The sequence below is a fragment of the Tyto alba genome, unplaced genomic scaffold, assembly GCF_018691265.1.
Source record: "Tyto alba isolate M040663 unplaced genomic scaffold, T.alba_DEE_v4.0 Super-Scaffold_14, whole genome shotgun sequence".
NCBI classification, from domain to species: domain Eukaryota; kingdom Metazoa; phylum Chordata; class Aves; order Strigiformes; family Tytonidae; genus Tyto; species Tyto alba.
In genome coordinates this window covers 56183378-56201531 of record NW_024881276.1, presented here as the reverse complement: position 1 = coordinate 56201531, position 18154 = coordinate 56183378, and the positions used below count along the sequence as shown (strand labels likewise).

At 43.0% G+C, this 18154-nt stretch overlaps 2 protein-coding genes across 9 annotated transcripts in view; one reads left to right on the top strand and one right to left on the bottom strand.

The window, feature by feature from the left end:
- The window catches only part of B4GALT4 (beta-1,4-galactosyltransferase 4), a 40408-nt gene extending 39331 nt beyond the window's left edge, over window positions 1-1077 (top strand). For all 7 annotated transcript variants that reach the window (XM_042788482.1, XM_033005179.2, XM_042788483.1 and 4 more), the window contains one exon: window positions 386-1077. In XM_042788482.1, the coding sequence (XP_042644416.1) occupies window positions 386-527 (142 nt within the window). In that variant the 3' untranslated portion in view covers window positions 528-1077. The remainder of the gene's footprint in view (window positions 1-385) is intronic.
- A 1034-nt stretch (window positions 1078-2111) lies between these two features.
- On the bottom strand, window positions 2112-16545 carry LOC104362124 (beta-1,4-galactosyltransferase 3-like). Of its 2 annotated transcripts, none has more exons than XM_033005328.2 (6): window positions 15772-16545; window positions 8909-9144; window positions 7808-7998; window positions 6544-6666; window positions 3678-3782; window positions 2112-2747 (listed from the first exon to the last, which is right to left on the bottom strand). In XM_033005328.2, the coding sequence occupies exons 1-6, from the start codon at window positions 16007-16009 to the stop codon at window positions 2588-2590; spliced, it is 1053 nt and encodes a 350-aa protein (XP_032861219.2). In that variant the 5' UTR covers window positions 16010-16545; the 3' UTR covers window positions 2112-2587. The 2 variants fall into 2 exon arrangements, with proteins under 2 accessions (XP_032861219.2, XP_032861220.2); XM_033005329.2 differs by having other exon boundaries at window positions 2112-2729.
- Window positions 16546-18154: the final 1609 nt, after the last annotated feature.

Genomic DNA, 18154 nt, shown 5'->3' with positions numbered 1-18154 from the left:
TGTCTCGGTGTGTGGCTAGGAGCCAGGCACCTGGGGGCCACGGTCTTTGTTCTTAGGTGACACCCCTGTGCCACCACTGTTCACAGCTGGCAGCGGTTGCTCTGTACGTGAGATCTGCCTAGAACTGACGGGGTGATGATGTTCCTTAGAAATTTCCAAAGTTATAGTTACATGGATATGATTGGAGCGCGTGATTTCAGAGATTTAAACCAAAGGACTCTTTTCCCCACGTCTGTCCATGCTGAGGACAGGAGATGCAGGACTTTATGACCCCAGTAGATACAGAATGGCCGTAGCTCTGCTTCCAAGGTTACTAGTACTGGAAAAGAGCTCAAAACTCCTTTCCTATGCATGTCAATTAAGATTTTCTCCTCTTTGTCCTCAGGATGAAGCTTCTACGTCAGGTATCTAGAACATGGAAAACAGACGGGCTGAACTCTTGCTCCTATAAACTGCTCTCAGTGGAACACAACCCTTTGTATGTCAACATCACGGTAGATTTCAGCATGCAGCCCAAGATCTCCTAAGGGTGAGCACCACACAGGTGATAGGAAATGGCAACAGATCTTGTTTGTGGCTGCTGTTACAGCAGATGGATGACTCCTGGCGCTCTGCCTGAAAGGGTACTTCGGTAGCACAGAAGAAAGTTTTTCTTCACAGCATCTAAATGATTGGTTGAGAACTTCCTTTTCTGAGGACTGGAGAGGTGGACTGACCTGAGAGGCAGGTCCTTGTGTTTTGTGCACTTTCCCCTGGGACACTTACAGAAGTGTCCTTGTTTGGGCTGGTCCGGTGGAAGGACTTGAACTTATTTTCCTGAAAGAAAATTCGTTCTTTCAACTATTCCTAAACTTACTTGTTATAGCAGGAAGGCTGCCTAGCACTGCTGTGACTTCAAAAGGAACAGGCTAGTCTCTTCTCATTAAAAGCACAAGAGTTCTTCACCAACTACAAACTTGCTGAGAAAAGCTAGGTTTTCCTCAGCCTGGGGGTTGCTTGTGTGTGAGGGAAGGGCAATAATGGTAATGGGTGAGGAGATGTTAAAAATCTCTCAATAAATACACTCCATTGAATTCAGAAGGTTTCTCTTGTCCTTCATGAGCTCAGCTCACCCTGCTGTGGGACTGCTTAAGTGTCTTACGCAAAAGGAAAGTCTCGGTTCTGCAGTAGGCTGCAGGCTCTGTGTTATTCTGGAGATACTGGAAAGGAAATGCAGTGACCAGCCATGGCAGACGGAGAGAAATTCCTGGCCACAGTCTTTAATGCTTTGGGCTACCCTGTTAGCAGAGTGCATATTTGTATACATTCTTGTTTTAGAAGACTGGTAAAAGTCTGTGGATGGATAACTGTTCCACTTATGCTACAGGATTTCTGCAAAAATCTTGATCAGAGAACTTTTTTTACTGCTTTATACCTAACTGTCCTTCTACCTGCTTGCTGGATATGCATCCCTTGCAGGTAGATGTGAAGCCAGGCTTGGGAGAGTTTCTTATAGTACACAATATACTAAGAATTACATGACAAAAAGCAACTTCTGCTTACTGTAATACTGAAGAATGATTCTATAGGTGGTTGACACATTATTCTACCTGTAGAGAAGACTGAAGCTTTATGTAAGTTTGTATGTGGTAGTGGGATAGATGCAGCTCTTCAGTGAACAGAGAATTTTAGTATCTACAAGTAACAAGCAAAATTACCCTGTGTCAGGCTTGGGAAATAATTGGACCTGGTAGGCAGCATAAGGTCAGGGGCAGGCTCTGTCAATCTCAGTCAGGTAAGCACAAACGCATTCCTGCCAGGGTCACGGCTCCACTGTTGACATGTTTGACTTAGTTTTGCCTCTCGTATTTAATTTCTCAGAAGTATTTTATGTTGCAGATAGTTCAACCTTGAAAGATAATTAATGTTTGTGCGACAGCTGAAATACTAGATGAATTTCCCTACTCTGAGCAGGAGGTTAGACTAGGTGACAAAGCCTGAATTACACCATAAAAACATTTCAATACTGCTGGATCAGGCCAGAAAAAACCCAAGGACTTAAGCTCTGGTTTTCTCTAGTTTCAGGGCAACTTTCTCCTTTATTATGCTCTTATTAAATATTCTAGAAAATCTTAACCCAAACACATAACTCAATTTATTGTATTCAAATCCACAAAAGATACAGAACTGCAACAGGCTTGAATACTTTCTCAAAATACAGCACTTCAGGGGCCTGTCTGACAGAATGGCTTGTATCCTAATTAACGCTTAAGTACAAAGCAGGCCAGAGCTATCCACCTATGGAACAGAGGTTCCAGGAAATTTGGGTCAGCTTACTCTCAAGGAGACCTTGATCCCCAAGGGCTGGGAGGTAGGCTGAGCTCAGGAGTTAATTTTACAGTAACCCCCCACCCTATTTATTAGCTATCCTACCCTATTCCTGAAGCCTTTTCTTCTAAATCTTAAACAGGAAAAAAGTGAAATGCATGAAAGACATAGGAATTAGTCTCAGGTGGTGCTAACTCCACACCACAGCAGGAGGTAGAGGCTGAATGCCCATATGCATGCTGCCATGCTGAGCCCAAACTCTGGTTTTGTTTTCATTCTCTTAAGAAAATGGGGGAACATATCCAATGTCCACAGTGATGTTGGTATAAAGAGGATGCTTTGTCCTGGAAAGGAGCTTGAACTCTAATGAATTCATTCCATCATCTTTCCATGTTTTTCTGGTGTTGTGTCGGGAAGGAGGCCTGAAGAAGGAAGAATACCTGCAGTTAGGAGAAGAAAGGTGACATTTGTAGCTGAAGCTGCAGAAGAAACAGTCTTCCCAAGGGGGCAAGGGCTTTGCAGGTAAAAGCTGCTAGCAGAAAAGCCCCAAGAAAATTCTTCTCACAACAAAGACTAGAGAGCAGGCATTTTATAAGCCTAAACCAATTAGAGTAAATTTACACTGACTACTCTAAACACAGAAGACAATTTGGACTGGAACTGAGGGAGAGACCAGCAAGATGGCAACTACAGTCTGCAGAAAACAGAGGAACTGGCAGCAGCTGAGAGAGGCCTGGGAGTGTAACAGAGGCTTGCAGCAGTGGTGTAGGTAGGTTTTAAGAAAGGGTTGTTATGGAAACCTGAGTTTTGAGATGCTAGAGAGAAGACTGCACTGTTGGTATGAGAAGCCTCTGCCACCCTTGACCCAGTGCCCTCCTCTAGCTCTTTTCTATAAAACTGACTCTTTGCTAAGGTCTCTCATAGCACCTTCCTCATATCTTCAAACTGGAATACTGCTTTCTGGTATTTCAGTGGCACACTGTAAATCCACACAGATTGAGGAGCAAGTTTTTATTATAGGGAAGGTGTAACAAAGTGCCTCTTCACACTGAACACTCCCTATTTACAAGACAGCATTTGTAAAAAAGTTTTATTCCCTGAATAATGTGATGTTCAAGTGTGATATGTGTTAGCTTCCCAGCTGGCACATGTCCTTAACAGTAGGAAACTAGAAGAAAACCTTCAAAGGCAGAGACGGGAGCAGAATGATTCAGCTCAAACTGACTGGGAGCCTTCTTTAAATAGCCACATTAAAGCAGAAAAGCAGCAGCATTAGATATACTGTCTGCCTGTTTCTGAGGAAGATGATGGTAACAGTCACCCTGTCACAAGACAAAGAATAGCCTCCTCACTCCCCCACCCCCAGTTACCTTCTCCAAGGGTCTTGTGTCTCTCTTTCTCCACTGTAGTCCATCACTTTGTAGCGTCCAAGGTGAGGTGATGTCCGGACTATTTTCATCCCTGCTAACTGAATCCTTTAAAGCAAGAGACAAAATGTTTGCTTAGGCATAAAGATGCCAGTTATAGGCTTAGTTATAGGAAAGTTCAAAGTCAGAGATGATTTTCAGTGTTAATGCAGTCAAAGCAAAATGCAGAAGGGAGCAGGTTTATCATCAGTGCTGCATTATCTTCTCTAGTAGTTTCTAACCAGGCTCGGGCTAAAAAGCTCCCAGCTGCAGTGTGCTTCCACAGGGTACAATGAGCGTTACAGCAAGCAGGGGATGAACAGCATACAGAGCATTCAAGAGCAATTCCCATGAATCGGACAGTTGAGTATTACTCTTGCTTTCTTGTAAGAACAGAGCTTTTCCTGCCTTGAGGTCCTCCACCTAAATTTCAAAAAAAATCCCAAACAAACAAATTGCAGTTTCTGAAAGGAAGCCAGTGCTCAGTTTCAGATCCAGATTAAGCCCCTCTGTTCTTTGAGAAGTCCCATTCATTCAAATGGCCTGATTAGAGAACTGGCTTCATAAAAGATTAGTGATAAATACAGGCACCAGACAAACAAATGTGAGCTGTTCAGCTGCAGGACAGTTAGAGAAGGAAAACAGTGAACTGCAGGCTCAGGATTCCAGAACCAGGGCTCCTAAAACCAGCATTTTGGGTGATTTTCAAGCAAGCCATTACTGATGGCATCTATGTTAGTTTACCGATAAAAAGTGCATGTAATAGTAGTAGGCCTTGCAAACCTCTGTTATCACAGGGCAGCTCTTGGAGAAAAGGCCTGTGACTGTAAGAATGAATGTTTGCTCATCTGAGATGATTTAACTGGCATGTTTGCAACATCTGATTGCCTTCTGTTGAGATCTGATACAGCCTCAAGCTGCACTCAAGCACTAATGTTATCAAGCTGAAAGAGGCTACAGAACTGAAAATATTTGTTAGTCTGGAGCCATGGAATGATGACAACACTTCATTGACAGTATGACATGCTATTATTTCAGACTGAGTTGTAGACAAGGTTTCTTGTTTTTTGAACATAGGCTTACTGCATGTTCAATCAAAAAGATGAGAAAGAGCAAGAACACTAAACTAACTTTGCTGTTATAGTTTCTGCATTGCAAGATTAAATTAAAACCGTACTATGAAACGGTTAATACATTAATTTACTGATAAGGACCACCCAACAGACTTTCCTGTATTTGATAATGTCAACACGTACCTGGTTCCAATTAGTGTTTTCTTCTAATAAAAGGTAGATCCTGGTGTTTGCTAGGACTAATAGTATAGACTACTGCAGTCTGCCAACTATAAGTAGCAGCCAGCATGTTTTTTTTTCACTAACTCTGCTTTAATAAGCAGTATCTCAGCAAAAGCCTTTATACCTTTTTGACGTTTCAATATGCAATTTCAAATACTAATTAATTTTGTTGCTACATGATAAGTGCTTGAGCATGTCCTAAAATACAAATCCCAGTAGGTGCATCAAGCCAGCTCATTCCTAACTTCTGCAGGCTGAAACTTCAGTATGTGAATAAATCACTACAGGCATTGTCCATGGCCTCCATGGACCTAGGGGCGAGAATATTGCTAATCATTAGTATAGGTTTTCAGAGATACAGCACACGATTTACTTCCCTTCAAGAAAGGGCTATTTTAGGATTTACATAACCTACTTGCCTTAAGAGATTTCTGTTAAGGAATTGCACTCCTATGCATAACTGGCATGTCTCTCTACCATGGGTACTGGAAACCACATTAGTTGCCCAAGCTGTACTAAGAACAGCTGAATAGACCCAGCATTGTAGTGTTTGATGTAAAGATCTTTTTTCCTGGCATTCCATTCCTTTAGTAAATGCTAAATCTAAACAATCACACACCCTTTTAGTTAGCTTTTTCTGAAAGGAAAAGGAGGAATTCTATGTTAGAAAATCTGATTTTCAATTCTCAGAAGAATACTGCTTTGTAGAAACTCCTATAGTCCTCGAACAGAACATTCCACCAAAACTGTGTAACTTGTCACACTATGAAAGACCAAAAAACACACGAGGGCTTTATTGTCAGTTTAGTTTTATAAACTGCCCATGAGCCTTCCTCAGTGTAGGATGATGAAGGTGCACAGTACAACTACAAAGCTGAATAAAGAAGCCATGATTTCGTACTTGAGGAATTCGCATTAGGCAGAGTACCTGGAACTAAACTCATTGTATTCAGTTCTATAGCATGCTGCTGCCATGGCAACTAATGTACAAGAAAAAAACAGATCTTGCTGTCACTGACTCACAGTTATTCACTGGCTTCTCCATCACCCAGCACTGAAGACAGAAGTTTAGAATTCCTTGTGTTCCTTAATTCCAAGTATCGGTGATTAGGTAAAATAACTTGAAATTGCCAACTGTCTGAGATTTCCTAAGTGCCTCCTTGGTTTTCTTATTCATCAAGCTTGCAGATTCCTTCCTTCCCTTAGGGCTGTTAATGTCAGTGAAGTCACTTGTCAACTACTGGTGGTTATAACCCCTTGGATGCACTCCGGAGCGGCTGAAGGCACAAGGATGTGAAATAACATTCTGCCCTCCAGAGTCTGAGGAAAGCTTTGTCCTCTCAGCACACAGTAATCGGGTTCATAGATTCTGAGCATCTTCTGACATTAACCATTCCCAATGCCAACAGCATTTTGGGTTACAATGATACTGTGAGCACGTTAAGGAACAACATCTTAGTTCCTTTCTTAGGGTAATGCTACATGTTTCACTAGTCAGCTTGGTTCTATTTTAAGCCTGCCCTGTGCATTAGTACCTTGTAGCAATGTCATCGTTTTCACCACCACTGCCCCAGTATGTGTTTGGAAACCCGTTTATCTTCATGTAATGTTCTGGAGTCAGAGCAGATACACCCCCAAAAAAGGACTTGTACGGCAGACTAAAAGAAAAAAAGAAAAAAAAAAAAATCAATATTGGAGGCTAATACCAATACTCCACAAACTAACATGATCCAAGTCCCACATATGAATTGCACTCCTTACAGACACTGCCATTGCAATGCCAAAACCCAAAATAGCAAACCCCATGTAATTCCCATCATGTTCCATTCCCCCCGCCTTCACCCCAGCAGACCAAAGTAAAGCTGGTTTTGAAATTCACATCTTGGGTCAGTTCAGAATACTTGCATCCTATCACGCATCTTCCACATGATCCAGTAATCCCCACCCCCCCACCCTATACTTCTAATCTGGAAGGAAAGGCAAACATACATCTGCCAGTCATCTGCCAAGCTGAGCTAACAGTGGAACAGGGAACTGTTGAAGATTGCACGCTTCGGTGTTACGGCTTAACCCCAGCCAGCAACTAAGCACCCCACAGCCGCTCGCTCACTCCTCCTTCCCCCTCCCACTGGGATGGGGAAGAGAATCAAAAAAAAGTACAAGTACAACTTGCAGGTTGAGATAAGACCATATTAATAACTGAAATAAAATAAAATATATAATAATATTAATTGTACTGGAAGGGACTATAACAACAAGAGAGAGAAAGAAAACCCAGGAAAAGACAAGTGATGCACAACGCAACTGCTCACCTCCCTCTGACTGATGCCCGAGCACTGATCTGCCCCTCCCGGCCCACTCCCCCCAGTTTATATACTGGGCATGACATTCTGTGATATGGAATATCCCTTTGGCTAGTTTGGGTCAGCTCTCCTGGCCGTGCCCCCTCCCAGCTTCTTGTGCACCCGCTTGCAGGCAGAGAACAGGAAACTGAAAAATCCTTGACTTAGGATAAGCCCTACCTAGCAACAACTAAAACATCAGTGTGTTATCAACATTATTCTCACACTGAATCCAAACCACAACACTGTACCAGCTACTCGGAAGAAGATGAAGTCTATCCCAGCAAAAACCAGGACAATAGGTCAAGAATACCTTTTCCTGGGGAAATCACTACTGCAAAACTAACCAACAGAGAACCTCCTAAAGGTTCTGTCTTTCACTGTCCCCATTCATACTTTCTATGCAAAAATGGAACCAATTAGGATACATACATTCAAATCAAATGGAGGCACATACGTGTACTGAAACTTATCCATGGCACTAGCCATATGCTTGGGATAGTATTCATCGCAAACATAGAGATTATAATCGTTCTCAGGTACTAGGTCCACATCATGCAGGAGAAGGCAGTCCCAGTCTTCGTCCTTCAGGGCTTCCCGGACACCAACATTAAGCAGCTTTGCTCGGTTAAATGTACCATTCCCTACCTGGAAAAGAAAACCTAACATTTCTTCACCAAAACAACAAAGAAGATAACTCATTTCAAATTTCTGTTATTAAAAAGCCCTTGTTTGGTTGAATGACACTGGAATGAATCAATACTAGCTGCAAATTTCATGCCCCAGCCTCTGAAAATTTCACCCATTCTCTTCACAATATTCTGACCAATTGTAAGCTTTGCTGTGTCAGGGGCTATATACTGTCAGCACCTGAAGACAGCTGGCTTAAGAGACCAGTAAGTCAATCCTCAAGTGTAGATCTGCACATCAACAATTTTGTCCTGACTACTGCTTATCAAAAAGCTTAGAAATGAGAAAAAAGATCTTGGTCAAACAAAAAAGCTTCTTCTCCCCAACAATCAACAATCAGTTTTCACTAAATTAATGAATCCAGAAGTTGCTCTCTCCCCACTTATCTTTTGTGACACCAATCCATGTCAGTTACAAATGACTGTTTGACCCGCATTGGCTGCCCCACAGCAGGGTCAAGCCAGATGTTTTTATTTGATACAGGCTAAAACTATCCAACCCCACTTTAGCATTTAGCCCCTACAGTTTTTCTTGGTAACCACACTGATAAGCTACAGACAAACCATCTTCAACTCCTGAACAGCTAAAAATACGGCTTACCACTTAATGACAACTTTCTTCCTCTAAAAGAAAAAAAAAAAAAAAAAAGCAGAACTAATCAATAGCAGAATAATAATCTTCACAAGTGCTATGTTATTTCAGCCATTAGCGGTCATGGAGATGGGCCAGCGTGTAACTGACCTACTCTCAGACCCATGCATAAAATGGTACTTCCACATTAGAATGAAGATTCACATCTCTTGTTCGGAACCTAACCCTTAACTGGGAGGCTCAGCTACACCACCAGACACCTCTGATTTCGATTTACCTGCTGAATCAAGTAGATACTGTAACTGAGCTGTTGGCGCTGCAAGAAGGGATGAATGTAGTAGAGGAGCTGGTGAAGGTACTTCTCCTGGTTCCTGTAGGCTACGAGGATGGCTGATTTGTAGCGGGCCAAGCAGTGAGGTGGCCTGTACCGGCCACCAGACTGAACAAAAGGATTTTTTTTGATGATCATTCTTTCACTACGGAGCACCCTGAAGGTGATGGTTAACGGACCAACTGTAAGGAGAGAACAGGAAAAATAAAAAAACCACAAAGCAAGATCAGTGATGTTTCTCAACCTTCTTTCAAACCTATCAGATCCAGCTACCTGTGTTTACTACTTTTGGACCCCAGCCCTGCCACGGAACACTTCACAGCGCTGCACAGACGTGCCCACATCAGGAATTCCACCACTACCTGCTGGTCACCTCCCACGGCTCCACACCAAGGGGATGGCAGGCGATCTGCCAGAGGCATCCCGAGTCCCCGCAGAGCCAGCAAGCCTCACAGGCTCCTGCACAGCTTGCTTTTCCTGGTATCGGCTCCCTGCTACACAAGCAAGCCTTCTGTATTGTACTTGCTCTTGCTACCCGTATGGATAAAGTCTCTAAGCCTCTTTCAGGGGAGATTCAAGGACAAAGATGTCCCTTAGGATATTCAGCTGGTTGGGGGAAAAACAGTTTAAAGCCTGCATGAATACAAACACTTTAGGAAATGTTCGCTTTATCTTAAAAAATTTCAAGTTCAACTTGATGTAATAATCACATGCCACTAGGGCTGTATTTGCTGTATTATTTCATTATGTACACTGTGATAAGCTGGCAGTACTTCTGGGGAGAAGAACAGAACCGAGAAGGAAGAGATGTTACATTTTCAGGAAGAGGCGCAGGGTAGCAAAAGAAACTACATACGACAGCTCCTCTACTCAGCACCTCAATTTTAAATAGAAAACATACTGGATATGTTCACCAGTTTTTACCTAATTAAAAAAAAAAAAAAACATAATCTGCATTTTTATATGAATTGTTCCATTCTTCAGGTAGCAAAAAGCTTGACAAGTCACAGCTAAGAAAGAATCAATATGAAGCGTCAATCACCATTTTAACACAAGTCTCATATGGTTACAATACGAATAAACAAATTCTATATTTAAATGCCTGTCCTTCTGGGTAGTGAGAAAAGGCTCCAGAACTAGCAGAAGTGTTATATTTATACACAAGTCAGTGTGTCCTAATGTTTCCAGCCACTGTCAACTTCTAAGAAAATAAAGCACAAATGCAGAACAAGATTAAAAAACTATTACTTAACTGAACTTGGAAGAAACCTTCACCTAAATCACAATTAAAACTTAACGATTTCAAATGACAGTTTTCAGTAGGACCAACAATTCTCTGCAGGCCATGCTACCCAAAGACAATGTATTTTTTTGCACCAGAAGCCTGCGAGGCAAGTTTTGGGGTTTGATTTTGGTTTTTAAATAGCTATAAATAAGATTTTCTTTTCCTTCCAAGCTCATATTTAATACTGAAAACTTGCTTTAAGACAGCCATAGTATCTTGTAAGTCAGACTCCCTCTTGAACCTCTGAAATAAATTATTCTCTCAAAAAACTTCTGATAATGAAACCTGAAAGAGCACGTCTTTAGGCCAGGTGTTCAGTAGCTTTCATTGGAGCAGAGAAAGGTACGGGTGTGTCTTACGTCTAATTAAGTATTTAAGCAGGTGAGTCCAAAAGATACTTCTTCCAGCTCATCCTACATTCAAGTCTCTGCTACAATTCTAACGAAAAAAAACTGAGCCTGCGCTCACCCACATCCTGTTTAACTGACACAGAAGGAAGCAACATCCCTCCACTACTTTCCTGGGTTTGCTTTGGGGTTTTTTTTTTGAGCACTAACAAGGCTTAAGGACTAAATTTGGCATAAGATTCAAGCTGTCCATTCAGAACTCGGAAACATTTTGCTAGTATGGGGAAGGTGGTATAATTCACACTTCTGATGGGCAAAGCTATACTTGATAAGTGTCTCCTTTTCTTCCTCAAGGAGCTCACGTAACTGCATTTCTTGAAGGCCAGTCTGAACAGCCACTGATCCCATCCCTCATGCTGTCAAAAAGGTCTAGCCACTGTGAATCCCACTTCATGGTTTTTGTTGGTTGGGTTTTGTTTGTTTTGAAACAGAAAACCTGAATTTTTCTTGTCAGCAAGATCTTGCAATAGCTGACTTAAGTATCACTTTTCAGTCCTTCCCTAAGTATCTAAAATGCAGGGGGAATTTGATGCAGTCAAAGCATTACCCTCTGTAGGAAACTGGAGAACATTGTCATAATACCTTTGTACCCGAAACAGAAGAGTAGTTCTTCAGAGAATCATGCTATGGGCCCATAAATCTAGGTCACATTTACAGTTAAGATTTTATGAAGTTATTACCTACTTCTACGCAGACAGTTTCCTTTTCTGCCTCCAAGACCACCACGTTTCAGTCCAACATTGTTTTTAACCTGTAGTTTATGTTGCTTTTAAGATTTATGAACTCTCTGATGATCAGATCTTTTAACTAAAGCACCATTAACCACTGATTTGATGATAACTGGAGCTTGCTAAAGAAATGTTATATTCAGATTGGATTTCAACTACAGATCATTGCTCCAAGGAAAATATAAGAAAGGGAATTAATCCCTTTTGTTCTCTCACAAAAGCAGGGTTTTGTTTTCTATAATACAATTGGGGCTTTTTGTATTGCAGAGTAAGATTCTGTAGCAATAATCCTTAAATTCCCAAAAAAAAAGAATTCTAAATTTGGACATAAGTATATGAATAAGATAACATACAATAGTTCCACTTCTGATGTCTCCTTCCTTACCCAAGCATATGATTCATGAGGGTAATACCTGCATTTTGCACCTTTTTCAGGCTGTCATGTTCTCCCAAGCTGCCTGGCTCCATACCTCAAACAACTCAGCTCAGAAACTCAATCCAGTATATGCCAAGGAAACACAGAAAAAAGAAGTTACTCTGTGTCTTATATCCCCAAAACCTCTGGCTGTCCTACGCTCCTTGGCTACGAGCTAAATTCTGGCTCTCAGGTCTCCTTCCTGCTCAACTAACAAAAGGCTAATGCACTGTAATCCAATGAAATCCCAAATGTGAACGAAGCAGTTGCAGGCTGGACCAAATAGGGAAAAAAGAAACTGCCAGAGTGCAGCTTTGGGCTAGGAGAGAAACCCCATCTTAGATACAATAGAAAGCACAGGATCCCAATTCAGACAAGGTACAGAATCAACACCCTGACTTGTCTAAGCAATTCCTCTGTAGCCTGGCTCCTAAGATCTTTCTGTGCCAGTACCATCACACGAAGGATGTTTAATTAATATGAAACTTTAATGTACAGGGTTAAAACTCACAATTCCCTGTCTGTACTGTTAGTTGGTGCCAGTGACAGCATGCTCCTTGTTTGCTTTACTTTTTAGGCAACACATTTGACTATCGGGGGAATCTATTTATTTTGACCAGATCTGTCCCATCTTAAGAAACTACATGACTTCTAAACTTCTTACTACACATTTAGAGTTAGCAGCTATAATTACTGAGTTCAACCAGAATAAGAACTTACACAAGCTAAACAAATGGCAACAGTAGTATGGATGAATATATCACTGAGAAAGTGCAGCGCCACATGTTACATGAAGTAACAACATTACATTAAGTAATGATACAAGTGATATTTGCATAATTCGACCACTGTTTGAATAAAAGAAAAAAAAAAAAAAAAGCAGATCAACAGCCTTAATTTAAGCACCAGCTTCCAATGACAGAATACAAGGCTGCCTCAACTGCAGCTGGAAACAAATCTCAGCATTACCACCTTTTTACTTCTCTTTGAATCCGAGAGAAGAAACTCTAGTAGGAGAACACCCATTAGGAAATGCAGCAGGAGCTACTCATTACCACAACAGATGGGCACACTCATGAAGAGGTTATGACAGATGGGGGGGTGAAAGGGAGTAACTACTATAAGAAGGGCTTGGAAAAAAAAATCTTCCATAGCATGAGTAAGTTATGAACAGCAGAGCTACAGACAGAACTTTCAACTATTAAAGTCCTCAAGGTCCAAACTCATTCAGCACATACCATGCACGAAGGTACCTCTTTAAAAATAAAAAACTGAGTCTTCTAGCATTACGCTTCTTCCTGGTAAGACGAAAAGATGAACCGAAACAACACATCCTGCTACTTTTTAAGTTCGAATAAGCACAACTCTAGCATATAAACACTTTGCTTTTTCCAAAATCACACAGGAAGAGGAAAGAGGCAACTGGTTATTTGTGTAGAAACTTTAACCTTTAAGGGAACCTGAGTAATTATTCACAATATTAATGAAGCCACTGATTATCTAGTACAATGCTTTTCAAGTTGTCAGTCACAAAAGGCCCAATGTATACCACTAAGTGTTAAAAAAGTAACATTAATCAGCAAGTCCAGTTCCTCTAAGGCAGAGGTGTTTAGCAATAAGACTTTAATTCTTACTCCACAACCCTGGAAGAATCAAGATGCTGCAGATTCAGGAGGCAGGAAAAAGACAGATGAGAAGCTGACCTTACATTCAAACAGTTATCACAATTATCTACTATACATATAAGTGAAAGAAGTGCTGCACTTCATGAAAGCCCTGATGCAGAAACCATTTAAGCCATTTGGCATTCTTCCAGTTACTTTAACACGCTTTGGAGCGGACACAGTGACTTATTACCAGCTCTGAATTGGAGACTGGAGTCCTCAAGAATTGATTTGAAATCTCATTTAATGGAGTTTATGAAATTAATATTAAAAGGCATCGTTCTCTCCTATATAACACTTCCAAGAGAGATCAGTCCCATGAGATAAGATGATAACATCCAATCAAGACATTTGTAAAGAATTTATATATATATTCATATGTGCCCATCACATACAAAACAAAGGGCAACTACCTTGCAGAGCAGCATGCATTTCTCGGGTAAAAAAAGACACACCACCCAGAAAAGGCTGGCATATAGTAATACCAGGAGTAGTAATTTACTTCTTATACTTAAAGGGATCTGTCAGTGAGTAAAAGTTAGGTTTGTAGCAAGGTGCTTATTTCCCTTAAGCTGAATCTGTATCAATGCTCCAAATAATGTGTTTCACAGAACAATGCTTCATACACTCAGCTCTAATTTTTTATGCAGCAAAACTTCTACAATTACTTTGCTTCATTTTTTTTCTCCCAGTCAACTTACTGTTTGTCTATAACTAACATTGTCTTCATTTATGCTCTGAAGTACCACGTGCAGGCCAATCCCCTCTGTTCTCAGCACTCTCAGGGATGGACAGAAGAAAAGGTCTTAAAAAGACTTCATAGCTCTAACAACACTGATGCAGAGTAAAATTAAACTAACCTGCCTCCTCCATATACAACACTATTGTTGCTTATCTGATGGTTTGCATGCAAGCTACACAGAATTGCACCTTTTTTTTTTTTTTTTTTTTTTTTTTTTGAGACCAAAGCTGTCTTATTTGACCTTCTTCAGGACAGTGGATTCTCATCACTAGTGGGGACAAGGAGGGTGCAGGCACGTTTCTGCTGTGCTTTTTCAAATAAAACAATTAAGTCTGAAACACAGAATCATAACTTCTCAAAAGAACCGAGGGGCTGCAGCCAGTGATGAATAGAGACTGCACTAAGACAGTTACAACTGGCACCTGTGCAAAAAGGCTCTGTAGTATCAGTATTTCAGTATTTCCTTGGTAGAGCTGTTTCCAAGAGAAATGCTGAAGCATATAACCAAAAGTTATCTTACAATTTCACCATATATACTACATGCATTTCATTTAACTTCGGTGACAGAGGAAGGAAGAAAACTTTCCAAAAGAACAAGCATCGTTATGAAGACTGTAGTCTAAGAAGGCTCATCCAAAGCATCCCAGCAGAGTTCTCGAACAGAAGCAAGCAACTTGACACGAGTAACCACAGCACTAGCTTTCCACAATACTTTCACCTGTGAACCAGGGTCAGCCATTTGCTCTTACTGTGCTCCACATGTGATCAGCTTTCCTAGAACAGCAGGGCAACTACTAAGTAGTACTCCAAGACTAGTTGCTTAAGTGTGAGACTTAGATATTCTCTATTATCAGAGATGCACCACTTTACTACCAATCAAACTTGCTTTATGAGTTTGACTTTCCATTTACTTAGTTTCTCAACTGTTGTAGTAGTGCAGTAGCTGGGTTAATGCTGTCTCTGTGATCAGGTCTAGTTTGGTCCTAGTGTAAATAAAAGTCTGGTCACAGGTTAATTTGTAAGTTGAAAGATGTTTCTAAGTCAACAGGACGCATAACAATCAGAGGCAAAAAAGATCACCATGAAGAGCAAGGTGCCAAGCTATGCTCTCATACAAACGATATTTAAAGCCAACTTCATCAGTTACCTTAATCAATTTATACTGAACTACAGGTTTGATATAAGGTTGAGACAAAGAACCCAGGAACTACAGTGAGTCAGAGGTTAAAATTATGCAGTTAGCAAAGTACAATCATTGGCACATTTTATACAGGACCACCAAGAAAAATACAGTGTTACTAAGTTGACATTAACAGCATGCAGTGATTTCACTCTTGTTCTGCAGTCTCTATACAGCCAAATCCCTAATACTGGATTTTTTTAGATCAGTAAAATACCGTTCCTCATATTGCCAATAAGTTAATGAACACAAGAAAGTTCTGCCAGTGTATTACACCAGTATACCACTTTTAAAGTGGGAAAGTTTGAAAAATACAGAACATTTACAAAGTGTTCAGTGTTACCACGTACCAAAGCAGTTACGACAAACACTATCGGTTCATACCTACCAAATATTGGTGACTGCGCTGAGCAGTATGGCATAGTTTCTTCATTAGGAGCTTGGGTAAACAAGCTGAGGTTTGTATACACATCATGAGTGTTTGAGTAGTCCAGAATCTGATGCGAGTCTGAAAACCCACGAAACACATTTGAAGGCCCACCTCGGTACAGTATCAGGATAAATATCGCTTGGAAGACAAACAGAAACAGCAGGAAACACGGATTTTCGACACGAGAGAGGGACATAGTTTTTAGCCCATGCTTTGGAGTCAGACCGGTGAGGAGTTTAACTGCCTTCCCCGAGCCGCCGTTCTACTTGCAGGGCTACATCGCTGGGCACAGGAGACCTCCTCCTCCTTCTTCTTCTTCTCCTCCTCCTCCTCCTCGAGCCAAGCCACCCCTTCCCGCCACAAGCTCTGCGAGGCGGACTGAGGGAGAGGAAAAGCCATCCGAGCCCACCCAGGGCAGACGTGCCGCGGGGGCCGCCCCCCGCACCCCAACCGCCTGCCCTCCGCGGGGACGGCTCCCTGAGGCAGCGGCAGCGGCGGGAAGCACGCCCGGGCGGCTGCGGGAGCGGGAGAGAAGGAGGGAGGGAGGACGGACTGACGGACGGCCCGCCCGCGGACACAGCGGCCCACGCGCGGCGAGGCAGGCTCGCCTGTAACCTCGGCGGCTCCCGGCGGCCGGCCCTACCCCCGTCCCGCCCCAGCCCACCGCCAGCGCCGTGGCTGTGGCCGCCCAACCGTCACGGCCACACAGCCGCCACCGCGGAGAGACCTGGCTCCCCCGCCTTCCGGCGAGACTACATCTCCCAGCGTGCAAAGCGAGGTGGGGCGGGGCCCGGCAGGTGCCGCGGCGCCGTGCGGCGTGCTGGGAGGTGTAGTCCCCGCGCCCCGGTTCCTCAGCGCTCGGCGCCGCCATGGCGCTCAGGCCCGGGGGGCCGCCGGGTGACGGCGCCGTGGGGCGGAGGGGCGGGTGGCGGGCTGGGCCGCGGCTGCTTTCCGCCGCCAGACCACGGCTCCTGTCCCGGCTCTGAACTGTTTATTGAGCCGAGCAGCGAGAGGCGAACCGCAATTACTACGCTACTCTCTACCTATGCCTGAAGCGTAGCCTCCGCAGCCGTGTCACGGCCTCACGGCCCCTAAAAAATTTGGCTTTTACACCCATCTCTTTACAGGCTGATTTTCTTAATGAGGTGGGGCTTACAAGATTGCGCTGTCAGTCCGTCTGCCTGCTCTCCTAACAGATTCTTAACACGTTGCCCGTTAGGCGGAGGAAAAGAAAGACTTGCAGATACCAAATTCCTACAAGGCTTCGAAGAAGCGGCTGGGTTTGCGCCGAGGAGAGCAGTAAAAAGGAAACGTGTGTCTGCGAGAAGGGGCAGGCGCCCTCAGCTCGGCCTCCCGTCCCGCTCCAAGGCTGGCCAGTCAGCCAGCGCGCCTGGCCCCCAACCAGGCAAAAAACACGAGCTGCTGTTTGCCCCCCAAAAGGGGAGGCATGGGGAAAGGATGGGGGGAGAGGGTGAGAGCGTTTCTGTGGGGAGCGGGGAGCGCCCTTGCGTCAGAGCAGGACTAAGGTGTAGGGGACACGTCCACAGGAAACTTCACCTCAGTCATCTTGCTGCGCAGAACAACCTGTTGCTCAATTCATGTGGATTGCTTAAGGCCTGGTTGCAAATTGTTGCCATATCACATTTAATTTTAACTTAATTGCTTTTTAAAATGTATTTAACATTTCTTTTTTCCCGGGCAAAGTCTTGCTTTATCAGAACCCACCAATTCTGCAGATTGCGAGTCTCTACTGTTTGTGTTCTTGCTGTGCCATTCTCCTCATGACCTCAGCAGACCCACCCTGCTTGTCTTCCCCTCCATTAAATAAAGCAACGCTTGCAGTTCTGCTGAAAGCCCCAGCGAATACAATGCCATGGACAGGAAAGAATTAATCTCTCTATCAACCATGAAACAAACAGAGGAACCAAGATTTTTGTGGTGTGACCTGGGGTTGCAGATAGCAATTGTTTTAGGGCCTGGTACTGCTTTATAATTTAGGATTTATGCTTTGCTTGCAATCCTCCCTTGGTTTACAGTAGGAAATCGCTATGTAGGAACAACTTGGGCAAAGCTTGTCTGCCTCCATCTGTACCGGAGGCAGGGAGAAGCCGGACTTGCTGGAACTGTCCTGTGCTGGCAGCTCTGCTGACTTCCTCGCAGACGGGGCTTGCTTATAAAAATTGTCACCGTGTGTTAGTTCCTGGGCAGAAGAAGCAGATCAACTGGAAAGGCAACAGCCTACCTCAATCTGTATTTTCACCTGTGTGTATATATGCTCCCCAAACTGAAAAACTAACATACTCCTAGCCAGATCAGCTGTCTGCAGAGAAGCCGAACAGCA